Genomic DNA, 13,452 nt, shown 5'->3' on the forward strand with positions numbered 1-13,452 from the left:
ATGAAAACGAACAGACGGTCTGTTTCCCATCCGATCTTTGACAGCTCCATCTCCACACAGTGAGCGGAGACGGACCTGTAATTCGCCTGCTCAGCGGGGATTGGCAGATCGATCCCTGTTGAGCAAAGCGGAGTCCGTACATGGACAAGCCTGTGTGAAAGGGGCGTAAGTCCTGTGTCTTTCTGCTGCTCTGTTCTTCTGTTATCAGCATGATAACTTCTGACAAGTTCTCCAACACTGGAGATAAAAGCAGCTGGAAATTTATGTCGGTGGGTGATATAAATAGATTAGCAGAGAGCTTGCCTGTTCACAGCTCTGCACATTTCTTCCTATGTGTAGTGGGGGGTTGTGCCTTTCCTCCAATCAGCTTACACACAGTGTATACCAAGACTACACTCCTACTGCTGGAACAGGAAGAAAAATTTCTAACACCATGTGCACTTTTTAACCGCTTGCCGACCGCTGCAAGTACATATACATTCACACAATGGCACGGACAGGCAAATGGGCGTACAGGTACGTCCCTTTAAATTTGCCGCCGTGGCATCGCATGCGTGCCCACCGCGATCTCCGTGAGTGTGATTGCGGGTCCTGCGGACTCTATGTCCGTGGGGATACCCGCGATCGTCTCACGGAGAGGAAGAACGGGGAAATGCTGATGTAAACAAGCATTTCCCCATTCTGCCTAATGACACTGATCACCACTCCCTGTAATCGGGAGTGGTGATCAGTGTTGCGTCACACATAGCCCCCCCCCCCCACAGTTAGAATCACTTCCTAGGACACACTTAACCCCTACAGCGCCACCTAGTGTTAACCCCTTCACTGCCAGTCACATTTACACAGCAATCAATGCATTTTTAATCACACTGATCGCTGTATAAATGTGAACGGTGCCAAAATAGCGCCAAAAGTGTCCGATGTGGCCGCCATAATGTTGCAGTCACGATAAAAATTGCTGATCGCCGCCATTACTAGTAGAAAAAAAAAATTATTAATAAAAATGCCATAAAGCTATCCCCTATTTTGTAAACTTTTGCGCAACCCAATCAATAAACGCTTATTGCGATTTTTTTTTTTTACCAAAAATATGTAGAAGAATACTTATTGGCCTAAACTGAGGAGAAAAAATGTTTTTTTATATATATTTTTGGGGATATTTATTATAGCAAAAAGTAAAAAATAATGTGTTTTTTTTTTCCTAAATTGTCGCTCTTTTTTTGTTTATAGCGTAAAAAAAATAAAAACCGCAGAGGTGATCAAATACCACCAAAAGAAAGCTCTATTTGTGGGGGAAAAAAGGACATCAATTTTGTTTGGGAGCCACGTCGCACGACCGTGCAATTGTCAGTTAAATCGACGCAGTGCAGAATCGCAAAAAGTGCTCTGGTCTTTGGGCAGCCAAATGGTCTGGGGCTGAAGTGGTTAAAGAATATATAAAGCTGCAAACAGCAGCTATACATGTAAAACTTATATAGGGAGATTTGTTTCATCTTTGTGTATCATCTGATGATGCTCACTTCGCTGGGTATAGGACCAGAGTTAAGGTGAAGGTTAGGGTCAAAGGTTAGGGTTGGTGTATATTAGGTTGGAATAAAAAACATTTGAGTATTAGTGTGTGTTAGGGATGCTACTAAGGGTACAGACAATACATGTTGTGTCCCATTTAGAAGTCTTTTTTTTTTTTTTGTAATGCAATGTACAAAAAAAGGGCACCCCACCGTGCACCCCAATGTGCTCTGTATAGTACATGTGAGAGCGCTTCGCGTTTCTAGTAGGTGTGTCCGCACGCTGCACACCGTAGAGCGGGAGGGGCGGAGTCTGGACACGTGGGTAAACTTGCATGGTGTCAGTGGTGGAAAGTTTGGAGTGAAGCCTCTGCTAGCTGTGTGTTGGGTCTGGTTTGGAAGTGTCGGTGCTAAGCGGAAGAGCCGTAGAATAGCCTGGTGAGTGTGGAGGGGAGAATGGTTGTCGCTGTGTGCAGAGCCGATGGATGACATTTCCTGTTCCCGCCTGTATGCCAGCACTCGTGTCTTCTCTGTTACAGGATACGTAGTTGTCGTTAAAGTCCAGGTTATCTTATGCTCTCCTAGTGAGGGCACAAGAGGGACCCCTTCCCTGCCCTTAGGGTGCTCATAGACAGAGGGGCCCATTTGTAGTAGGTGACAGCACACCACGCAGTATTTGTGTCTTCCAGAGCTGGGCTTGTCCCTGTATCATAGGCAGGCTGTGACAAGGATTTCTGTGTTCCATTGGTGCAGAAGGGCCGCCATCAGCACCATGGAAAGGCATGACTCCTATCCATAACATAAGGCATCTTATCTTGGTGAACCTAAATTATACCTAACACACCCCCGACTCCACAGCCTATCAAACAGCAAGGATATACACTGATTACACGTGATCACGTATCACCCAGCAAATCCTTATATGTTTCCAGATGATTGTATAAACATTATTCAGCTGCTAGCATCCCCTGTAATGTGATAACCACCCCCCCTTCAATATTCCGCCATGCCATCTACAATAAGGTCGGTAATGCGAGGTCCCCTGTATTCAGTCACCAGCATCCTCTGTAATGTGAGGTCCCCTGTATTCAGTCACCAGCATCCTCTGTAATGTGAGGTCCCCTGTATTCAGTCACCAGCATCCTCTGTAATGTGAGGTCCCCTGTATTCAGTCACCAGCATCCTCTGTAATGTGAGGTCCCCTGTATTCAGTCACCAGCATCCTCTGTAATGTGAGGTCCCCTGTATTCAGTCACCAGCATCCTCTGTAATGTGAGGTCCCCTGTATTCAGTCACCAGCATCCTCTGTAATGTGAGGTCCCCTGTATTCAGTCACCAGCATCCTCTGTAATGTGAGGTCCCCTGTATTCAGTCACCAGCATCCTCTGTAATGTGAGGTCCCCTGTATTCAGTCACCAGCATCCTCTGTAATGTGAGGTCCCCTGTATTCAGTCACCAGCATCCTCTGTAATGTGAGGTCCCCTGTATTCAGTCACCAGCATCCCCTGTAATGTGAGGTCCCCTGTATTCAGTCACCAGCATCCTCTGTAATGTGAGGTCCCCTGTATTCAGTCACCAGCATCCTCTGTAATGTGAGGTCCCCTGTATTCAGTCACCAGCATCCTCTGTAATGTGAGGTCCCCTGTATTCAGTCACCAGCATCCTCTGTAATGTGAGGTCCCCTGTATTCAGTCACCAGCATCCCCTGTAATGTGAGGTCCCCTGTATTCAGTCACCAGCATCCTCTGTAATGCGAGGTCCCCTGTATTCAGTCACCAGCATCCCCTGTAATGTGAGGTCCCCTGTATTCAGTCACCAGCATCCCCTGTAATGCGAGGTCCCCTGTATTCAGTCACCAGCATCCTCTGTAATGCGAGGTCCCCTGTATTCAGTCACCAGCATCCCCTGTAATGTGAGGTCCCCTGTATTCAGTCACCAGCATCCCCTGTAATGTGAGGTCCCCTGTATTCAGTCACCAGCATCCCCTGTAATGTGAGGTCCCCTGTATTCAGTCACCAGCATCCCCTGTAATGTGAGGTCCCCTGTATTCAGTCACCAGCATCCCCTGTAATGTGAGGTCCCCTGTATTCAGTCACCAGCATCCTCTGTAATGTGAGGTCCCCTGTATTCAGTCACCAGCATCCTCTGTAATGCGAGGTCCCCTGTATTCAGTCACCAGCATCCTCTGTAATGTGAGGTCCCCTGTATTCAGTCACCAGCATCCCCTGTAATGTGAGGTCCCCTGTATTCAGTCACCAGCATCCTCTGTATTGTGAGGTCCCCTGTATTCAGTCACCAGCATCCTCTGTAATGTGAGGTCCCCTGTATTCCGTCACCAGCATCCCCTGTAATGTGAGGTCCACTGTAATATGTCCCCTGTATACAGTCACCAGCATCCTCTGTAATATGTCCCCTGTTTTCAGTCACCAGCATCCTCTGTATTGTGAGGTTCCCTGTATTCAGTCACCAGCATCCTCTGTAATGTGGCGTCCCCTGTATTCAGTCACCGAGGTCCCCTGTATTCAGCCTGCCAGCATCTCCTGTAATGTGAGGTCCCCCCCACTGTATTCAGCCTGCCAGCATCCCCTGTAATGTGAAGTCCCCTGTATTCAGTCACTAGCATCCCCTAAATAAAAAAAGACTGAAAATGTTGAAAAAAAAAAAAAGTTTTTCTTTGTTTCTGGTATAAAAATTTGTAAATAAGTAGTTTTCTCCTTCACTGATGGACACTAACTGATGGGCCCTTATAGGCAGCACTGATAGGTGGCTCTCCATTATAAACAGATTCCCTTGGTGATCTGTGACTGCTTCCTCTCACTATCTAAAAAATAACTAAATATTCTAAATATTTTATCTCTTCTATGTGCTTTACATGGCACATGTTAATTGTTTTGTCTTGCGTAGGATATTCATGTTAGTGGATTTTATTTACTGACCTTTTTTCCTTCTGCAATGTAGATACTGTGTGAAAGTCACCTACAAGGCTTGCTGTAAGTGCTATACAAATAAAACCAAATTCTTATATCTCGCAAATTAAGCTGTACTGAGTAGGTTTCCTTACCAGTTCCATGTTCCTGTGTATGTTTGCAGAACATGCCTGCTTCTTGTGAATCAATAATTGATGACATTGAAGACATGGTCTCAGCAGCAGACCCTAAACCACATGACCGGCAGTCTGCAAGACAAAATGTTGTTCCCCGGGTCCGGAAAAGAAACCAAAACACAACCGAGGAGCTCCCTCCAAGTGACAGGTATTATAATTCTTTTTTTTTTTTTTTTTTTTTTTTCTATTCTTTAAGGGTTTGCATTGGCAAAACATTTTCCAAATGTTTGGAAAAAGAGTAGATCATCACAAGAACAGAAACGGCACAATTAAAGATTGTGTTATTATAATTCTGATAGCTGATCTAAATATCTTAATTTCCAAAACTCAGTCTGCAAAAGTTTTGAGCTCTGGGCTAGAGCCCCAGTCAAATCTTATTGCTTTCTCTTTCCTTGCTGGCAAGATTCACCAATATCTCAGAGACGGAAAGTGAGAAGAAATCCATTGGAGTTGTAATTAGAGCAAGAGGTGAGGAAACAACCTGCAGTGGGGACATCTGTTCCTACGAAGACTCTAACCCAGTAATTTTATTCTCTTTGCAAAGTGTTATTTTCTATTGCATTGCCAGGACAGGAAGTAAAGGGACATCTCCCTAGTTTTTCATTGGTAGAAAAAAGTTACCTGGGTTTAAACCCTAAATTTGAACTTTATAAAATGGTTTTATGTACACCTTTTAATATGTATGTTTTAGCTATTCCTTTTGAAAACAAAGGCTGTTCTTTAGGATATACATACTGTGTGTGTGTATAGTGCTTGTAAAAAAATATCCACCACTTAGGAGTATTCATGTTTATTGTCATAGAACTTTGAATCGCAGTGAAGTTAGGCTACTTTCAACCTGCTCTGTATGAAAAATGCATATGCGGTATTGCAGCGTATTTGTGTTGCATTTTACTTTACAATATTCTAATGCGATTATCCTGCAATTTCCAGTGGACTTTTGAAGTTCTCAAGCCGGGGTTCACGAAATTGCACGACAAGGGAAATCGCATTATATTCTGATTTCAGTGTGATATTCCCCCTTCATCTTCCAGGACAGCTTACTTAGAGAGATGATTGGCTCTGCCCTCTGCAGGAAACACAAATCAGAGTTTAATAGGCCCCTCCCTTCCCTTGTACCTCAGTTTGTTTTGTGTTTCGAGAACCCTTCAGGAGTACATACCGCAATGTTTTTTTTTTTTTTTTATCTGTTGGCTGTGATTACTGGACCCCCTTCTAGGTGCTCAGACCGGGTGTGCCTGGAGTCTGTAAGCTAGGGGTGCCCAACCAGTGGCCCGAAGAGCCCTCTGATGTGGCCCGTGATCTCCTGCGCTGGGATAGAGCCATCCCAGAGCATCAGTGTTCTGAATGAAGCCAGCAGTAGAGGAAGTAAGCGGCTGTGGAGGGAGCAGAGCCGCATGCTTCCTGTATAGCGCCGGCTCCTGTCACAAGCAGAGTGATACCAAATGTACTCCGCCTGGGACAGCAATAGCTGGTGGTACCTGAATGGAAGCCTGTTATTAAGGGTAATTTTTGATTTACTAAATAAAGTGTATATATGGGCATATCTGTTCTGCAGTGGTTACTGGGCTTCTCCAAACCGATCCACAGGCGCAGTGCAGTGCACCTTCAGGTTACCTGCACTGAGTCATAAACTTCTGTTCTTACCAGGTGGGTTTGGTGTGCTTTTAGAAAGTGTGCCACACGTGCAGGATAGAATAGAGGTCTATGGAAAAGTGCAGCTAACCCACAGTAAAGCCACAGGTGCACTGCGCGGTGCTGGTAAACTGCCGCACATCTTTGTGAAAGCAGCCTTGGGCCCCTTTTCAAGGGATAGGTCCAACCCAATCGGACCCTCCATTCATCTCTGTTGCGGCAGATGTAAACCGACGCATGGTCATTTGCACCCACCGATCCACTAAAAAGAAACAGAAGGGGATCCGTCCCCTTCCATCTGGTTGATTTGATGATTTTTTATTCTAAGCAAAAAAATTATGATTATCATTTTGGCCAGAATCGTGCAGCTCTATGATTCTCTCACAATTCTCACAGTGTAACAACATATTTCACATTATACATAAAAATATTGCAACAACCACAATTTTTCTCTAGGGTCTCTGTGTGTGTGTGTAAAATATATATAGAATTTGTCTCTGCGTGACAGGATGTTCGCAGGTCTCAGTGAGCCTAAAAATCATACTTTTTCTGTGCACTCCATAATTTCTGAGGCTATTAAGAAGTAATGGGCAGAACCAGAAAGAAAGCCTTTTTTTTTTTTTTTTTCTCCCTTCGCCTTTCAGGACAGCACCTTGGAAGATTAGCATGGCACCTTGGAGAGAGCGCAGCTCCACCTCTTAGACAGGAAACACTGCGTGACAACGCCCCTTTAAAAAGCAGCTGCTTCCACCATGCCATCAGATTTAGTGTTTCCTCCGCCATGGTGGAAGCACTGTTTGGGGAACCAGAGGGGCTGCGCTCTCTCCAAGGAGAGGGTTTTGGCAGGACCTCCATGTTTGGGTACTCAGACCAGCCCAGCTCCCTCCCGCACGTGAGGTGGGTGCTCCGGTGTCCCTTCCTTCTCCGGCTCACAGGAGTAATGGTCTGCCGGAAGTTTTCCACCCGGAGTGTTCGGGGGGCCGCGGTTGTGCTCAGTAAGAGCGTCCATGCCAGGCCTCTGCATGGCGGCGCCGAATCCCGGACAGCGGATGACGCCAGTTCCGGTGGGCGGAGACTTCCTGCGGGGCATAGCAGCGATTGGTTCCTGCTGCTGGAACGCAGGAGGAAGGGGCGGGTCCTCTGGCCGGGATTTCCTTTTGTTTGGCACATGTAGCTTAGTACACAGTGCAGCAGCTGCGGATTGTACTATGGAGACAGCGGAATCGTCAGCAGCAATGGCAGATGCAGGCGCCCAGGTTCCCGGCCAGGCCCAGGTAGGAGAGGTGCGGTGACACCTCTTTCCTTTTTATATCACTGGGTGTTTTATCTTTTATGTGGTTATTTCAAAACCTGCTGCTGTCTGCTATAGGGTAACAGTTTCCATTAGCAGTTCAGCAAAGGAGTGAGACTCTGGGCACTTAGGGTGTTGGCTGGAGGTACTACTTTTCTCTGAAGCCTTAGTTCTAAAGGACCTGGCTTTTTCTTGTTTCTCTGTTTCAGAAAGCTACTGCCAAATCAGAGAGAACAGGGAGAAAGTGCCCCTCATGCAAAAATCCTTTAAGGGACTCTTGGCCCAAACCACTGTGCAAATCCTGCATTGTGGATTTAGTAAAAGAAGAATCCTCACAAGAGTGCAAAGAGCTATTATCTTCTGTGAGGAAGGAATTAGCAGAGGCCCTAGGGACAGTGCGTTCCCTTGTAAAGCGCGGCCAGAGTTCCAGCCAAGAACAGAGTTCTCACTCCAGTTTCCCTCAGTCCACTTCCAGACAGGTAGAAAGTGAGTCGGAGGAGGAAAGGGAAAGCATTCCACCCTCAACCATTGATTCAGAGGAGGAGGAGGTGGAAGAAGAGTTAAGATCATCTAGATATAAGCTTTCGCTTGAGGAGGTGGATGAATTACTCAAGGCAATTTATACTACCCTGGAGATCCAGGAAGAAAAAGTTCAGCTGTCCGTGCATGACAAGATGTACCTGGGGCTTGAGGAAATTAAACACAGGGTGTTCCCTGTGCATAAAGTGTTAACAGACACTATCAAAAAGGAATGGAAGGATCCAGAGAAAGGACAGTTTTTTTTTCTAAAGCCCTCAAAAGGAGGTTTCCTTTTGAGGAGAATGAGGAACTGTTGTGGAATAAAAAACCAAAGATAGACGCTGCTTTTTCTCAAGTATCTAGAAAAACTGACTTAGCTTTTGAGGACATGGGTATTCTCAAAGATGCTATGGATAAGAGGGCAGATGGGCTACTGAAGAAAGCCTGGGACTCATCTCTAGCTAATCTTAAGCCAGCAATGGCGGCTACAGTTGTGGCTAGGAATCTGGAGTGTTGGTTAGATCAACTTAAAAATCATGTTGTTGCAGGTACCTCCAGAAAAGACTTATTGGAGTCCTTCCCTACCCTGCTTAAGGCAGTAAAATATATGGCAGATGCCTCTGCAGAATCTATCAGAATCTCAGCCAGGTCCTCTGCGCTTGTTAACTCAGCAAGAAGAGCACTCTGGTTAAAGACCTGGACAGGGGATTCAGCTTCTAAAGTAAAAACTGTGCGGAATTCCCTTTTTCAGGAGACCTGATGTTTGGGCCAGAACTGGAGACTGTCCTTGACAGGACAGCAGATAAGAAGAAAGCTTTTCCACAGAAGAAGAAATTGGTACAGCAGAGGAAAAATTTTCGTCCTTTTCGACAAGCCGATAAGGAAAAGGACCACACACAGAAGAGACCCTGGTCTTCTCAGAGAGGAAGAGGTAGCGGTGGGGTACTCTTTAGAACCCCAGAACAAACCCCTAAAAAACAATGACCATCTAGTAGGGGGGAGACTACAGGACTTCTTACCAATTTGGGAAAAAACAGTCCTTTTGTCCTGGGGTTAATCAAAAAGGGTTATCAATTGGAATTCTCACAAAGCCCCCCAAATCGGTTTTACATCACAAACCTGCCAAAGGATCCGGAAAAGGCTCTGGCCATGAAGTCTCTGTTACAGGAACTGATGCAACAGAAGGCAATTTCTCAGGTCCCGAAAGATCAAGAGGGGAAGGAGTTTTACTCCCACATTTTTCTGGTAAAAAAGCCATCAGGAAAGTTCCGCCTGATTCTCAATTTGAAGGTTCTAAATCGATCCATAAAATACAAAAAATTCAGGATGGATACGATTTTCTCAGTGAGGAACTTGCTAACCCCCAAATGTCATATGGCTTCCATCGATTTGAGAGATGCCTATCTACATATACCAATAGCGCCCCCATCGCAAAGGCCCCTGCGTCTTGCAGTCAATCTGGGGGGGGGGGGGGAGATTTGGCACCTGCAGTTTCGCATCTAAGAGGTTTGGGATGGCTTCTCAATCTTCAGAAGTCAAACTTAATTCCATCTCAAAGGGTAAGGTTTCTGGGGTATGAAATAGACTCGATAGAACAGAGAATTTTTCTACCCCAGGAGAAAATATGAGTTGACCCTGAAAACACTTCAATCCAACGCAGAGATCTCTGTAAGACAAGCCATGTCCGCTCTGGGACTGTTGACAGCAGCAATTCCTTCGGTACAGTGGGCCAGGTTGCATGCCCGTCCTCTGCAATCGGATATTCTGATGAATTGGTCATACCAGGAACCTCTGGAGAAGAAATTCAACATGGGGGCAAGAGCAAAAAGATCACTCTGGTGGTGGAGGAACCTAGGAAACATTTCAAAAGGGCTTCCTTGGGTCTTTCCGGTAACCAGAAGGCTGACTACAGATGCCAGCGCATGGGGATGGGGAGCTCATCTGGAAGAAAAAATGATTCAGGGAGTTTGGACCAAACCAGAAGCGAGAAGATCTTCAAATTGGAGAGAGTTAAAGGCTGTTCACTTAAACCTCCTCTCCCTCCGGGAATTTCTAGTGAATCAACATGTCCAAATATTGTCAGACAATATGACGACAGTATTATATTTAACAAAGCAAGGGGGCACAAAAAGCAAAACCCAAATGGGTCTAGCGCATCAGATCCTAAGATGGGCAGAGAACAATGTGGCCTCTCCATCAGCAGTCCATCTGAAGGGGACGGAAAACACCTTAGCAGATCTCCTCAGCAGGAAAGAAATAAGGGAAGCAGAGTGGTCTCTCAATCAGGAATTATTTGAAACAATTTCCAAGAGTTGGGGTTATCTCCAAGTGGACCTCTTTGCAAAACAAGAAAATGCAAAAATACCAGTCTTCTTCTCTCTTCAGAGACGGGATCAAGCTCTCCGAGTAGATGCGTTAGCACACAAGTGGGACTTCCATCTGTCCTACGCTTTTCCCCCGTTTCAACTGATACCAAGGGTGTTAGCCAAATTCAGATTGAAGTCCACGGAGCTAATATTAATAGCTCCTTATTGGCCAAAAAGACCCTGGTTTTCAACCTTGATGAACCTCTCAGTGAAACCTGCTTGGAGATTACCAATCAGGACAGACCTGTTGAGTCAGGGCCAAATTCTTCATCCAGATCCAGCTTACCTCAAACTAACAGCTTGGTTTCTGAAGAACAAATCTTAAGACAGAAGGGTTTATCAGAGAAGCTTATTTCTACCCTTCTTGCAAGTAGAAAAAAAGTGACGAGAGACATTTACTTTAAAGTCTGGAAGATCTATAATTCTTGGTGTTCTAGTAAAAACTTTGATTTTCGTACCTCGTTTTCAGTTTTGGAATTTCTTCAAGAGGGATTGGAGAAGGGGTTAGCAGCTAGTACGCTCAAGACGCAGGTAGCTGCTTTATCAGTTTTTTTGGAAAGAACCCTGTCAGGGGAACCTTTTAATAATCAGATTTTTTAGGGCAATGACAAAAGTAAGGCCTAGACCTGTTAGTTTTCCCAAGTGGGATTTATCTTTAGTTCTTCAGGGACTAACTAAGGCACCGTTTGAACCCATAGAAAAAGCATCATTAAGTTTCTTGACGTTAAAGACTATTTTACTGGTAGCAGTAACTTCCGCACGTAGAATTAGTAAGTTACAAGCCCTTTCAATTAAGGAGCCCTTTATGAGATGTCTACAGGATAGGGTAGTCTTAAGGACGGATCAAGCTTTTCTACCAAAGGTGGCTTCAGTTTTTCACCGTACACAGGAAATCATTCTCCCTACTTTTTGTCCTTTACCTTCGGGAGCAGGAGAAGAAGCTTTCCATACCCTTGATGTCAGGAGGTGTCTGCTTAAATATCTGGAAAGAACAAAGGAAATCAGTCATCTTCACTCATTGTTTTAATGGAAGGTACTCACAAAGGAGGTAAAGCTTCCAAGAGCACCCTCGGAAGATGGTTAAAGCAGGCCATTAAAGAGGCTTACAAATCTTTGGGTCTGGAACCTCCGGAAGGGGTATTACCTCATTCTACTCAAGCAGTGGCGGCATCATGGGCAGAAAGGGCCGGGGCATCTCCTGAGCAAATCTGCAAGGCTGCCACATGGTCCAGTTTTTCGACCTTCATAAGGCACTACCGCTTGGATCTACTATCAGCCTCGGACCAATCATTTGGTAGGAAGGTTTTGCAGGCAGTCCCACCCTGAAGTAAGTTTCTCGGTTATCCTCTCCAAGGTGCTGTCCTGAAAGGCGAAGGGAGAAAACCTTAGTTAGACTTACCGGTGACGGTATTTCTACGAGCCTTTCAGGACAGCAGCCTACTTCCCTCCCTTGGTTATCATATGTAAAGTATAATTATAGGACCTGGTAATTGTCTGATTATATTTTCCAGCATGTCGGAGGATTTCTCGGTAACAACTGACGGCATGTTGGAAGCAGCTGCTTTTTTAAAGGGGCGTTGTCACGCAGTGTTTCCTGTCTAAGAGGTGGAGCTGCGCTCTCTCCAAGGTGCCATGCTAATCTTCCAAGGTGCTGTCCTGAAAGGCTCGTAGAAATACCGTCACTGGTAAGTCTAACTAAGGTGTTTTTTTTTTTTTTTTTCTAAAGCCCTTAAAAGGCGCTTTTCATTTGACAAAGACCCAGCGGCACTTTGGAATAAAAACCCAAAACTCCATGCAGCCTTTTCCCAGGTTTCAAGATCAACTGACTTAGCATTCAAGGATATGGGGGTGTTAAAAGATCCCATGGATAAAAGGATGAATCGACAACTTAAAAGGACTTGGCAATCCATCATGGGCAATCTCAAACCAGCTATGGCGACTACTTGTATCTCCAGGAATATGGTATATTGGGTGAATCAGCTCAAAGCCCATATTATAGCAGACTCACCAAAGCAAGAAATTCTGGATTCTTTCTCGACTTTGTCAGCGGCTGTAGCATTTATTTCAGATGCTTCAGCAAACTCGATTAGAATAACAACAAGATCTGCAGCGCTAACTAACTCGGCCAGGAGGGCACTGTGGCTAAAGACCTGGCGGCATCAAAAAATAAGCTTTGTGGGTTACCGTTCTTGGGAGATTCACTATTTGGACCTGACTTAGATTCGGTCCTAGATAGGACAGCAGATAAAAATTAGTAATTTCCAGTTAAAAAGAAAAAACAGCCAGTTAGGCGTTTTTTTTCGATCTCAAAGGGCTCAAGAAAAAAAATACCAAACCCCAAGAGAAGTGAAGAAATTGGTCGTCGCAGAAGGGAAAGGGCAAAGGAAATATCCTTTTCCATCCTCCTGCATCAACCAACAAAACGCAATGACTTGTCGCTGCCAGTTGGAGGAAAGCTTCAAAATTTCCTCTCTCATTGGGCCAGCGTAACAAAAAATCGATATATTCTGAGCATCCTGTCCCAAGGTTACAAAATAGTTTTCCTTTCTTCCTCGAGAAAGTTACTTTGTAACAAACCTACCAAGGGATTCAACAAAGGTCCTAGCTATGAAGATCCTTTTAAAGGATCTGATGCATCAAAGGGTTGTGACACCGGTATCTCCAGATGAACGTTATCGGGGATTCTATTCTCACATATTCCTGATGATAAAAAAACATCAGAAAGATTCCGTTTGATACTCAACTTGAAACCATTGAACAAGTCAGTCCTATACAAAGTTTTTTTGTATGGACGCAATCTTCGTGGTCAGGAGTATGCTGACCAAGGAATGCTTTATGGCATCGATTGACTTGAGATGCTTACCTACATATTCCTATAGCGCCTTGGTCCCAGAAATTCCTGAGGTTGGCAGTCAATATGGGGAAGAGGATACTACATGTGCAATTCAGGGCCCTTCCTTTCGGCCTTTCATCGGCTCCGCAAGCCTTTACAAAGGTTATGGCGGAAGCCCTCGCCCCTCTCCGCCTTCA

General features: G+C 45.1%; 1 protein-coding gene across 3 annotated transcripts in view; it reads left to right on the plus strand.

Annotated features, from left to right (window-relative positions):
* The first annotated feature begins 1,792 nt into the window (after positions 1 to 1,792).
* The window catches only part of CDKAL1 (CDKAL1 threonylcarbamoyladenosine tRNA methylthiotransferase), a 1,191,002-nt gene continuing 1,179,342 nt past the window's right edge, over positions 1,793 to 13,452 (plus strand). Inside the window, exons 1-3 of one of the 3 annotated variants that reach the window (XM_073631142.1) lie at positions 1,793 to 1,829; positions 4,467 to 4,498; positions 4,599 to 4,759. In XM_073631142.1, coding sequence (XP_073487243.1) covers positions 4,602 to 4,759 — 158 coding nt within the window. In that variant the 5' untranslated portion in view covers positions 1,793 to 1,829; positions 4,467 to 4,498; positions 4,599 to 4,601. Of the gene's footprint in view, positions 1,947 to 4,466; positions 4,499 to 4,598; positions 4,760 to 13,452 lie in introns of all 3 variants that reach the window. The other 2 variants (XM_073631141.1, XM_073631143.1) reach the window with 2 other exon arrangements.

Source organism: Aquarana catesbeiana, linkage group LG05, assembly GCF_042186555.1.
Source record: "Aquarana catesbeiana isolate 2022-GZ linkage group LG05, ASM4218655v1, whole genome shotgun sequence".
In the NCBI taxonomy this organism is placed as follows: Eukaryota; Metazoa; Chordata; class Amphibia; order Anura; family Ranidae; genus Aquarana; species Aquarana catesbeiana.